A 13,580-nucleotide genomic window follows, 5' to 3' on the forward strand; every position below is an offset into this window, starting at 1 on the left:
CACCTGGTGGAAAGCAACTTCCGTCGCCCATGGAAACTCGCAGCATCAGAAGAGCTGCATGTGCGTTGCCGGCCTTTTAAGAGGGAATAGGGTAATAGGGGAGGGTAGGAAAGGGAATAGGGTAGGGGATTGGGCCTCCGGTAAACTCACTCACTCGGCGAAACACAGCGCAAGCGCTGTTTCACGCCGGTTTTCTGTGAGAACGTGGTATTTATCCGGTCGAGCCGGCCCATTCGTGCCGAAGCATGGCTCTCCCACGTATAAAAATATTTACCCACACGAGTGCATGTACAATATAAATATATTTTACAAACCAATATATAGGTGACTAACCTATCTAATCTCAAAGGCCTAGAACACCCTGTACAGCTGAACTCGCCCGGGCCCGAGCACGTTCGACACGTATCATGGCAGGCCTTGCACGTTCCATTGCTGGCCTCGTAGTACTGCGAGCCGACGCACTCCATACAAATCCCGCCGTCGAGCATAAAGCGGGGCGGGCAGGACTTGCACTGGAGCGGGCCGGAGCCATCGCACTCGCGGCAGTAGTGGTGGCAGTGGCGGCATCCGTCGCCGCTTTGGTAGAAACCTGAGGGGACATTTGAGGTATAGTTCACAATAATCAAGTAAGCTAGACCATACTAGAATTGGTATGCTATACATAATACAGTCTTCTTTAAAAAGGTTGATTGTTGAAGGAGGTGGGAGATGAGCTTAGTGTTTAATGTTTTGCTAAATATAAAATAATTTAGTCAATCAACGTCTTGTAAGTATTAAAGCAATTAAACTTAGATAATATATTGCCTGAGAATCGTTAATTATTATTATTTAAAATAGATTTGTCTCGGCTTTAACCGGTAGAATGAAGCAGGTACGGGCGATTGCCAAGTATCCTGTTCATGTAGTGTGAAAAAAGTTTAATTGGTATGAGTTATTATTATTATTTAAAGCGGGGGTTCCCAAACTTATTTTGTCTACTGCCTACTCTAAGAAAAAATATATTTTTAAAATGCATCCAGATGAAATAAATCACACCCCAAGCCTCTACACAACGCCCCCAATTTTCTTTGGGTTCACACCGCCCCCCTTCAGCTTCAGCGCACACAAGGGGGTGTTATCGCCTACTTTGGAAAAGACCGATATAAAGCATTGTAGTGCATTCAACCAGTCCTGTACCCGAAACAAAACCAAATCTCGCACTGACCTTGAGGACACTCCGGATGGCACTCGCCCGCCGCCAGCTTCCATCCCGACGGGCAGGAGGCGCACTGGGCACGACCGGGACCGATACACGTCCGACACGAGAGGTAGCATTTCGAACAGGTGCCGCGATCCGCGTAGTAGCTAAAATTGAGGAAGGCGTTAGATATGTATGTTCCCATCCGTAGTAAAGACGCACGACTTTAGCTAGTTTTCACCGCTAATAACGACGACGTACTTCCTTACGTTAAGGTAAGTCACATAACGCCTGTTTTAGTCATATCGTTATGTGACGTGACATGAAATGAGTCTTCGTTAAAGAGGACAACTTGGCAATCGGCACAGATACGGTACATTTTTAAAAATAAAAGAGAAATCATTGTGCCAACAGACAAATAACTAGTAATTTTACTAAGAGTCAATTAACTAAAGGACTGCGCTGTCATAAAAAAAGGAAAAAATACCGAAAGCAATTATTCAAACCTACTTACCAAATACCTATCAAAAATTGAAAGCATAGTGATTATATTCACCCGTCAGCACAAGTAGTCCTACAAGCTCCGGATTGAAGCTTCAGGGCTCCGACACACGATGTACAGTTCAGTCGGGACACGCAATCGGCACACCCGCTCAAACAACGCACGCATCTACCCGACTCCGTGTAGTAACCATCGCTACATTGGTTCACACATCTGTGGAAATAAAGGTAATTAAATACTGGAGTAAATATAACATTTTTGAACCATTTGGACTTGGGACATTGTCTGTCGTCAGACATGAATGACAAAATATGGCCTTAAAATGCGGTTTAAGCAACGTACCTACTACATTTAGATCTAATAGGCATGACGAAATTTTTTTTTGTTAGTAAGTGAAGGACCATTCAAAAATAGGAATATCGGTGAAAAAATGACTTTGATAGCTTAAAAACTCTCCAAGATATCCATACAAAATGTTACCTAACTGTGACGTCACGCTTAGGTAGTTTGTTCGATAGCTATGTTAAATACTGCGTTTATGAAAGTGGTTTCATAAGATTTTTTTTAATTAATTGCAAAACTTATCGAATGGTGTACAAAAATTAAGGCATTTTATAAAAAAATCGACTTGACTATCCAACTTTAAAGGCTCATAAACAAAAAAATACATAAGTTATGAAGCTGAAATTTTGGAAATACTTATATTTTATCGCTATGTCTTTATTTTATTTAAAAATCAGCTAATCTTTGACCTTGTCGTCATCCCTATTATAGCCACGCGCAGAAACAGCCATTTATGTCAGTACGCAAAGATCAGCAAACAATTCACTAACATTTACGTTTACAACAATTAATATTAGCCTACTTAACGCAATTAAACTTTATTTTAAGTTAAAGAAAAATAAATAAAAAATACCTATGATCTTCAATCAGATTCGTCGCTGGACATGTAAGGCACTTCTCATCGTCATCACCATAGCAGGACTCACACTTTTCATGGCATCCATGACACTTGGTGCCGTCAGAGTATTCTTTGGCACTGCAGCGATCGCTGTTGCGTTGGATACATTTGCCTTTTTTGTTTAAATCCCAGTTGGGCTTACAGGATGAGCACAATCCGCTCAAACACGTCTCGCAACCAACGGGGCATCTAAAATTTTTTCAAGTCGTTACACGATTGGTTTACCGACTAAATATTATGCTATGACAATTATTATAAAAAATACTCTTGTATCTAAATGCTCAAAAAAAGTATGGAACAAAACAATAATTAATGAATTTGACTTACTTCATGCATTCTTTTCTCTTTTTGTCAGCATAGTATCCACTGGGACATACATTCAAACATTTTCCATCTAACAGATAATAGGTAGCGTGGCAACTAACACACTGTGAATCTTTAGGCCCTGTGCATGTATCACAGGACTCGTGACATTTGCCACAGTTGTAGTCTTCAGTCTCATAGGTCGAAGGTGGACATGATGCGGTACAGGTACCGTTGTAAAGGACTAGATGATGTTCACACGACGTGCACACATTTGCTCGCTCGGAGCATGTGGAGCAATGTGAGGCACACGGTCTACATACTGCTGCATCGTTGTCGGCCCAATATCCATCGGGACACTGTTGCATACACACGGCCAAATCTTCCACGAGGAAATGAGCAATGGCGCAAGTCAAACATGACTCCTGACCTGGCCCCACACAAGTTTCGCATGACTCATGGCACGGTAAACAGACTCCACCTTTGTTAGCATAACTTCTCGGGGGACAGCGGGATACACACGTGTCGTCTAGTTTATACTGTTTACAAGCGACACATTGCGAAGGTCCTTTTCCATAGCAGCCTTGGGAATCGCATTCGGAATCACAGTCATACATGACGCGTTTATCATTACTATCAGAGTGGGCGGTCTCCCCATGCGAAGGGATCGTCTGCCCATCGAGACTAGCTACTGCCTTTTCGGGGTCGGACCCGGCAGCGAATAGGGATGGAAAGTTCTGGTAATTGTTAAACGCGTCAGTGTTGTAAAAAGGGTCACCGGAATTATCGTAAGTGTCGGCGCCGGTGGGGAAAGCATACTGTGGCGCCAAATGTGGCCTCTTTGTTCTTAATCTAACCGGATCGGTAGCGGTTCCGTAAAATATTAGCTGCCATTTCTTCAAAATACCAGGCTGATTAACATTTCTGTTACCGGCATTTACAATTTGTAGGGTCCATCGACCCTCCGCACGTTCTCCCCAGAAGTGCACACTCAAGAATGGCCAGTCATCGAAATTAGAGCTAATTACATCGCGTGGTCTCTCGAAAAGCAACGTGGACGTAGTCCCCATGGGGGAAGTCAGCAAAATGCGCAAGTTCCCTCTTGGATAAAACCTCAATGTAATTTTACATTGTACGTGCTCGAGATAACGGACTTCGTTCACTGTTCCGCTGCATCCAGTCACATCCATATGCGCATTTAATGTGTATCCATACGAAGATTCGATAGCCTTGTCCTCGTTTATTTCCTGGGACTTGCATATATGTTGAGGCGGTACCGAAATCCACTGCTCAGCAAGATTTACCATCTCCGAGGCGTCCATTAAGCCGTAACCGAATTTGTGACTTACTTTTCTCTTCACTCCATTTACAATCCAACCGGATTCTTTTTCTAGAGGTTGAGGTCGTGACGTCATAACTACTAAATATTGCATATCTCTCCAAGTAAGCTCCGGATTAGCTTCCAAGGCAAGTGCACAGATACCTGCAGCTAGTGGAGCAGAAGCCGATGTCCCAGTATGTTCGACAGTACAAATATGATCAGGCCTCAACCGTCCGTCCATGTCTACGGTAGCAACACTTTTATCATGGCCAGGCGTGCCCGAACTGTACGTCGAGGCTAGTGTTGAAGAACATTCTTCTAAGTACCAAGGTTTATAACCACCTTGGGTCGCACTTGATATCGATAATGTGAATATGCTGTTGGTATAACCATCACAGTTGCATGAATCTGTGTGTCTACCACCATTTCCTGATGCCCATACGAATATGCTTCCTTTACCACGTCTGCCACTGGTTACGCCATAAATAAATGCCCTGAAATCAACAGAAAAATGAAATACTTTGTACATACATAAAAAAAAAACTTTAAAAAATACTAAATAAGTAATCAAAATTTTACCTTCTGGCTAATGGTCCAGGACCATCAACAGTCTTCCCATCATCTTCAGGTCCCCAAGAGGCACTGTATATGTCAATATGATCTGGATTAAGACCTAAAGCCCTAGCTTCTACTGCGTCATTTACAACACCGTCTAACATTCTGACGCCTCCAACACTGGCATTATACGCTATACCCACACCGCAATACTGGTTATATGCCACTGCAGCTACTTCTCCGGCGCATCTCGTTCCATGTTTATTGTCACCATTATCTTGAGGCATCGGATCGTCGTCATTACCGTTAATGTCCGTGGAAGCAAGTGGGTCCTAGCAAAAAAATATAGTAATTTTATCACAGCACCAAATAATACGAACGTGTCATTTGACAATTTGACTCATAACTTGAGGAATACTCACGTAATTTTGGGCGAGATCTGGATGATTAGTTTGGATTCCGTCATCAAGAATCGATACCACAACATTTTTTCCCGTATATCCCTTTTGCCACGCTGGTGCCACATTCATGTCTAAGCCATCCTTTGCACCACCGTTCTGTTGACAAGGCAATGTCATTAAAACTTGTTTGCATATTGCATATTCTAAATCTGTAATTATTTTTAAAGAATTCTCTTCTTACCCAGTATTTACATAATCTAACCATTTCATATTAAGCAACCTCGAAAGGAAGAAATAGACTACAACTCGAAGAAAGAGAAGGTAGATAGAAAGCACTTACAAAAGCCTTCCAAACCCAAATCGTTTAAGAAACGAATACTAACTCTACTCACCAAATACCATTGCTCCTTGAACAACGGATCTGGGAAGAAGGAGGATGGAGTTATAGCCCGATGCCTGGTCCTATGTGTTGCGGACGCCTGGTGTTGGCGTCTTGGGAACGGCGACCAGAGAGGCGCTTCGTACGGGTTGTAGTCTCGCTTCACCCTACGCCTCTCTCTCTGCTGCTCAAACCATCTGACCTGTGATGGAAAACTTATATTAGTTGCTGGTTACCATAACCTACACATGATAATTCCGAAATTGAATTAAAAAAACAATTTAGTTGAACTTTCCCGTTTGTCTCCAACTGCCTTTTTGCGTTCCGAATCTGGTTAACCTTTTTGATTCAAAGTTCGACACAGAATGAAAAATCAAACGGAAAACAGCTGCATTTCAAAACAAAGTATCAACTTCAAATGGCGAAAAGCATCGCCGGAATAGACGTTGTTAGCATGAGAAAAGATCGTGTCCGAGCTACGCCTGAGTGTCTGTCCGTCGATGGACTACAAAGAATCCAATTTTCACTCCACCGACACAAACATTGAACGGGAAATATATGCGTTTCTTGTGTACGGACACGTATTTTTCGTTTCACGGTACAGTCAGCAGAAGTTCCGGAGCAGCATTCGGAAACAGTTTTCTCCAATAGAACGGTTGAGCGGAGTCACTTATATTTGTGAATTCCGCGTCTTCTACATTGAAACGTGTCGTTATTTAAACTAAGATTTTAGGTTCTGAAATTTAATGCGACGTGAATGAATCAAATCTATACTAATATTATAAATGCGAAAGTATCTCTGTCTGTCTGTCTGTCTGTCTGTCTGTCTGTCTGTCTGTCCCGCTTTCACGCCAAAACTACTGAACCGATTGTAATGAAATTTTGTACACAGATAGTCTAAAGCCTGAGAAAGGACATAGGCTACTTTTTAACTGGAAAAAGGTGTTGTAAGGGGGTGAAAATGCGTAAATTTGGTCAAATTAAGTTAGTCCCAAAAATGCAAAACAGATGGCGCCAAGAGTCCCCTAGATCGCGCTATTGCTTGCTCATGTGTATTTCTATAAGAGGTGGTACCATGTTGAGTTGGATATTTCGATTCTTTCGATTGTTATACACGTTACTAATTAATAACTCACATACCAACTTAGATATCATTTATCAAATTCAAAAACAACGCCAAAACTACTGAACCCATTGTAATGAAATTTTGTACACAGATAGTCTAAAGCCTGAGTAGGTATACTAATATTATAAATGTGAAAGTATCTCTGTCTGTCTGTCTCGCTTTCACGCCAAAACTACTGAACTGATTGTAATGAAATTTTGTACACAGATAGTCTAAAGCCTGAGAAAGGACATACGCTACTTTTTAACTGGTAAAAGGGGTTGTAAGGGGGTGAAAATGCGTAAATTTGGTCAAATTAAGTTAGTTCCAAAAATGCAAAACAGATGGCGCCAAGAGTCCCCTAGATCGCGCTATTGCTTGCTCATGCGTATTTCTATAAGAGGTGGTACCATGTTGAGTTGGATATTTAGATTCTTTCGATTGTTATACACGTTACTAATTAATAACTCACATACCAACTTAGATATCATTTATCAAATTCAAAAACAACAGCGCCAAAACTACTGAACCCATTGTAATGAAATTTTGTACACAGATAGTCTAAAGCCTAAGAAAGGACATAGGCTACTTCTTACTGGAAAAAGGGGTTGTAAGGGGGTGTTTATGCGTAAATTTATTCAAATTAAGTTAGTTCCAAAAACTGGAACAGATGGCGCCAAGGGTCGCCTAGATCGCGCCATCGCTTGCTCATATGTATTTCTATAAAAGGTGGTACCATGCTGAGTTAATGATTAGATTCTTTCGATTGTTATACATGTTTTTAAATAACTCACTTACCAACATAGATATCAGAAACAACAGTCTACCAATAATAAAATATACTTACTAAATAGTTTATGGGTAAGTTGTGTAAGTTGTAACGCTAAATAAGCTTGGTATAAAAAAGTTTAATTAAAAAAAAATATTATGTGCACACTACACGCCTGTTTTGGGTATTTTGATTTAAGGGGTACCAGGGTTTCGAAAAAGCTTTTGACACCAATTTTATTGACACCGCGCGCTATAAACTGAAGTCCACGCGGACGAAGTCGCGGGCAACAGCTAGTTATCATAATATTTTGATGTACTAGCTTGTAACAGACGCTTGTAACAGACGCTTGTAACAGTCGCTTGTAACATACGCTTGTAACAGACGCTTCTAACACTTTTAGTTTGGTCTCTTACCAAACAAAAACTAAACTAGGCCGAGATTGTTGTTGACTATACATCATCAGGCCTATTTTGTCTGAGCACTGAGTAAATGAACGGGAAAAAGGACCGATTTATTGTCGAAAGATGTCAATTAATTACGTGTGCTTAAGCTGAGGAAAACGGCCTAGGAAAATCTCGCGTGGGAGAAGGTCACGCCATGTTCGTACAAAAAATTATTATTATACCTGCCTATATTCACGTTTATTATCATCGATCACTAATGAGACAGAGCTCCTTAATGCAGGATTATGTTGTGGTAAAATAGACTTTTCTTCTTTTGCTTTTCATATTTATCATTTTATGTCTAAAAACCGTACGTATTGGGTTGGGGTCGGGATTTATTGTTTTTAAGAAATACCAGTTCTTTCAGCGCCTCACTAATAAAAAAATGCTTAACAAGAAGTACCCTTAAAATAAAACATTTAATCACAAAATATAATAGAATAAAACTTTGGAGATAGTTACAAAACTAATCGAGAAGTGAACATGTCAAGTGTGAATTGCAGTAATTTGGATTTGTTGAATTAAACAATGAAAATTTCAACACAAAAACACGAAGCAAATAAAATAATCTCCTTAATAGAATTAAAAAGGAGAGCATTTATGAAGAACAAAAATATAAAGATAGAACCAACACAAAAGGTAGACATGATAATTTCATTACAGATAGCTGGCCGTATCTGGGAAGATGGTCTGTGCTGATTCGGGTTAAATTTAATAAGAGCCTCGCATTGTCTGATTCTGTGTGCCGTCGGTTTGTGCGCCGCATTTTATATTCCAATTTGTGTTATTTGATCAACTAAAAAAGACAAGAATCTTTCGTGAAATTTCTTTTGAACGTTGGCATGAATGGAATGGAGGTAATTTTAAACGCTGTTGTTCGAGTGTTTGATTAATGTTTAGTCGTTAACATCATATCCTGGCATTTATAAATTAAAGCTGATGCAGTAACACATATAATAGCAATAGGATAGAAAAGGATCAAATCGAAAACCCTAACAAGGCAAAAAATATCACCTCCCAGAATCGAAAACCCGAAAAAAGTCGCAATCAGTAAAACAAACAAGAGTAATCATTACAAAAACAGAACACATCTTCCAAACAAAGAAACGTACGTTTATTGAATCACTTTTTGGAGGCAAATACTAAGCCTGCATATTGTTCCAGCGCTTGTTAGTACGCAAACGCACAGCGCAAACATCGCGTCGTTATTCCGTCAGACAACACACGGGAACCGATCCTAGTGAAAAAACACGAATCAACTTTAGCGGCCCTTTCGTCGTAACGTAATAGGGTCCTAAGCTAATAACGTTAGGGTCCGCTGCGGCCAGGACCCAAAGGGTTTAAACAGATTTGCGCAAAAAATGGACGGCCTTACTCGGTCGGTCACGGTTGAGTCCGTCTACAAACACCAGCTTACTCTTGTGGTTGGTGCTTAATATGTCTTTTTATTGGTTTTCTTTGGTTTTGTTTTAACGTAAGCTAATTTCCAAACGTACTCTTTTTAAACCACCTCATTGCAGGAAAAAAAATTCAGTAGCAATTTCAGCTTGGAGAAGGCATTTTGACAGCATATTATATTATTCAACTACTAAAGGACATGATCAATTATTATGAATCTCTTTTTAGAGTGCGACTAATAAAAATACCAAACGAAATCATCATTAAATGAATTGCCGCCAAGGTATAAGTGACTGTATTTATAACTAACAAAGTCATAGTCCTAAGAACTTTAACTAAATAATTAGTAACAACTGAATAACCTGACAAGTTCACTTATAATTTAGATAAAAGAGAGGTTACCCTGAATAAACTTGAAATTTTTCAACACCTGCGTCCAACATTCAACAAGCTAGTAGATGAAATGTTCAAAAATATTTAGCCGACGGCAGTAAAACTAATAGCTGCTATAATAAGTTACTACAGTGTGTACAGTCGGTTTAACTACAGTTAAACCGACTGTACACATTGGGCCAAAGCATTGAGCCAGCGCATTGGGCCAACGTGTAGAAGCCTACTTGGCGCCAACGTTGGTCGGTAATCCGAATGTGGTTGGTTTTTTATTCACACACCAAAGGATCTTGGCATAGTAAAAGGAGGGGAAGTAAGTTATCTTCATACAAAGGCATACTTATAAAACTGGCCGAGATTTTGTTGTGTGCCGTATGTGGCGAGTGGCGACGCATTGATACTATGGCGCACACATACAAGCCGCGCGCGGTGCCTTTGTATGAAGATAACTTACTTCCCCTCATTTTACTATGATCTTGGCGTGCTCCGCAAACAGCGTTTACAAGTTGGCCAGTAATGGCAGTCACATATGTACGTATGTATATGCCTTAGCTTCGTAGCGGCTAAAGTAATCTCCGACAAATAACGAGATTTTGTAATTTCTAGAAATACACCCAAAAGAACCAATAAAGTGGAATCTTAAACATAAAAACAAGCATAAGGCTTCGCAAGGCTACACGTCCATACTCAATAAAGAATTAACCAATGCAGAATGATTAAAACCAATAGTAAAATGTTGTTTGTTTTTTTTATCCCACTGGCTGGCCCGACGGCAAGCCCAACCGCTGTTCCAATGTGTAAAACGGGCTTAACAGCTTAAACACATTAATCTAATCTTAGAAACTCGAGTACATTCGAGAGGGTAATATAAGTTTAATGTTTCCAAAGTTTTCAGTCGAGGAAATAACATATTAATTAGCCAGGATTCATAGCCTGTAGTTTAGGTCTTGATTTAATGACATACAATTAAGGCTGTAAACAATTTGATGAGAACCTCCACGTGTATGCTAAAGGTGAGAGTAATATTAAATTAAACTGAAAGCTTCTTGTACAAAGATTATTTCTAATTAATAATAAATAGCATTAAATTAATGAAAATAATTATAGTGAGTTATTCATAATTCTGTTCGCATTACGATTAATATACAAAACTCATCCAATAAAACGAAACAAAAACCGGAATTTACCAAACTTTTCCACTTACATCCTTCCGGGTTGTAACCGTGTTATATGGGGCCGAAAAGACCCGCTGCATTACAAAATCTTAAAACGCATTAACCCTAAATTATGACAAACGTGACATTATTACCGAACACAGTTCTATACCCGAGACATCCCGAGACAAACAGATCGGGAAGCGAGTAACCCTTTCGGCCTTTATTAGTCCGGGATATGAGAAAGCGACGGGCGGGCCATTTTTCCCCATTAGCTCAAGTTCTGAAAGGGTTACGTGATACTTTTCTTTATATGTTTCGAATAATACCGCAACATAAGACGGCTGACTTTTATCAAAACGTACGCGTTTTATTATATTATTATTACACATTTATACGGTCAGAGGTCGGAGGGGAGCAGAAATGGCGCGGAGCCGAAATTCTAAAAGTTGTAAAAAGTTATTCGGAGATAAAAGTGGGAATAAGTTTATTTGTGTCGATACTTAGTGACTGAGCGAGGGACTAATTCATACTTATATTCTCAATGATTCGTATAATCTTATATATAAAATTCTCGTGTCACAATGTTAGGCCGCGTACTTCTCCGAAACGGTTTTACTGATTTTAAGCAAATTTTATATGCATATTCAGTGGGTCTGAGAATCGGCTACTGGGTACTTTTTATATTGATAAGTGCATTTTGTTGAATAAATAATGGTAAATTATTACAATTCGAGACTGACGGCGAACACTGTTTGTGCGACGGGATAGCGATGGACGTAGCCATAGTGACATACTTATTTAGTCATTTCAATAAAATAATACGTGCGAAATACTTTATATTGGCAAAGAAACGTTTGCCGGAACAACTAGTGTATTTTATAATAATACTATGTAGTACGCGCAAGTAGATAAATAATAAAAAACAAAGATATACCTTTTTTTGACAAAGTAAATTTACATACAGCACAATATCCGTAGCAAAGCACTGGTGTCAATTTACGCCTTCGTATTCGACGATTAAAAACACAACAGTTTCCATTTTTTAATTCCCATGCAAATGTGTGCAGTGGTAAGTAAAAAACTACAACGTTAATGTCGAGCAATTTACTCGCTTCCGACGCAAGATAAGCCACATTGCTACGTTGCGGTGCGGTGCGTCGCCACAACTTAGCCGCTACGACGACGCTACATAGGTACATATTTTAAAACTAGTTGATCCCCGCGAAACTGTTCCGTAGAAATTAGTGTACCGCGCTGTAACGATACATTTTTGCGATTAAAACTATGTGGATATCCCCTTACCAAATTTCAGTAAAATCGGTTATGGGGTTTGGGCGTGAAGAAGCACAGACACACAGACAGACAGACACTTTCGCATTTATAAAATTAGTATGGATATAACACATAGATGCACATGCAACACGTCGTCGTAATACGAGGATGGCATCACAGTGTGTTTTTTTTTATGAAATAAGGGGGCAAACGAGCTAACGGGTCACCTGATGGAAAGCAATTTCCGTCGCCCATGGACACTCGCAGCATCAGAAGAGCTGCAAGTGCGTTGCCGGCCTTTTAAGAGGGAATAGGGTAATAGGGGAGGGTAGGGAAGGGAAGGGAATAGTTGAGGGTAGGGAAGCGAATAGGGTAGGTGTTAGGGGATTGGGCCTCCGGTAAACTCACTCACTCGGCGAAACACAGCGCAAGCGCTGTTTCACGCCGGTTTTCTGTGAGAACGTGGTATTTATCCGGTCGAGCCGGCCCATTCGTGCCGAAGCATGGCTCTCCCACGTATAAACTTTATCTCCATTATTGTTATACATAATATGTAGTATCGCTTGCGAAATCGCCGCCGCCAGAGGCCACGAGCGGCCAAGAGCGTCCACGGGCGGCCGTAGATTTCAATGAAGATAAAGTTTAAAATCATATGACACTGAAACTGCTCGCCTCGCCTCTGCCATTCCGGTGTAGATCGGCCCTAAGCCGGGTCTCAAACAGCGCAGCTATGTGTCATACAATGCGTTAAGCCGTTCCGACGAAGCAACGCACCGCACGGTGTAGAGAGGCCATACACCAAAGCAGTGTGGCCTCTCTACTCACTCCCGACGCAATCTAAGCCGGGGCTCAAACTCCTGAAACGACTATCATTTTAATCCTATTTACATGTAAATTGGGTAATTAGTTGTAAATTTTTTGTTACCATCTAGCGCGGGTCAGAGGCTAAATATTTAAAATTTTCATCAAAAACAAATGAATTTTACCAGCGAACTAAATAATTAGAGCACATTCGAAATTCAAATATTTAAAAGTATATTTTATTGAAGTTTTAAGTATTAGAAGTTGTTTTGAATTTTATCGCAAAACTTAGACATTTTAAGAAGTTCGGGCGATTCCGCTAGAGACGACCCTCAACACGAATTTTTAAAGTATAGCATTTGTTACATTTTTTTATTGAATTATAAATAAAAAGATGTATATTTACTAGCAAAAGAACTCTTATGAGTAAAAATTGTAATTTGAATGATTTAGAGCATTTTGAAGTGATATCATCTAACGGCGCGAGAAAAACTGCTTATGCCACACATGATCATTTTTACTCTAAATCACTATCTCGAAGTTAAATTTTAATACATAATATTGACTGTATAATATAAGTTTCTATTTCGTTGCAAAAAAAAACAACAATTTTGAAATAGTTTTCAAACATTATTAAAGGAAA

At 39.9% G+C, this 13,580-nt stretch overlaps 1 protein-coding gene across 4 annotated transcripts in view; it reads right to left on the reverse strand.

The window, feature by feature from the left end:
• Positions 1 to 13,580, reverse strand: part of LOC121734274 (furin-like protease 2) — a 301,354-nt gene that overhangs the window by 11,693 nt on the left and 276,081 nt on the right. For 3 of the 4 annotated variants that reach the window (XR_006036695.1, XM_042124769.1, XM_042124767.1), the window contains exons 4-11: positions 5,604 to 5,801; positions 5,242 to 5,376; positions 4,844 to 5,151; positions 2,968 to 4,758; positions 2,596 to 2,829; positions 1,734 to 1,892; positions 1,205 to 1,344; positions 334 to 589 (exon numbers count right to left, since the gene is read on the reverse strand). Coding sequence is in view for 3 of the 4 variants with exons in the window: in XM_042124769.1 (XP_041980703.1) it covers positions 334 to 589; positions 1,205 to 1,344; positions 1,734 to 1,892; positions 2,596 to 2,829; positions 2,968 to 4,758; positions 4,844 to 5,151; positions 5,242 to 5,376; positions 5,604 to 5,801 (3,221 nt within the window). In the remaining variant the exon portion in view is untranslated. The remainder of the gene's footprint in view (positions 1 to 333; positions 590 to 1,204; positions 1,345 to 1,733; positions 1,893 to 2,595; positions 2,830 to 2,967; positions 4,759 to 4,843; positions 5,152 to 5,241; positions 5,377 to 5,603; positions 5,802 to 13,580) is intronic. The other variant, XM_042124770.1, reaches the window with a different exon arrangement.

Source organism: Aricia agestis, chromosome 15, assembly GCF_905147365.1.
Source record: "Aricia agestis chromosome 15, ilAriAges1.1, whole genome shotgun sequence".
NCBI classification, from domain to species: domain Eukaryota; kingdom Metazoa; phylum Arthropoda; class Insecta; order Lepidoptera; family Lycaenidae; genus Aricia; species Aricia agestis.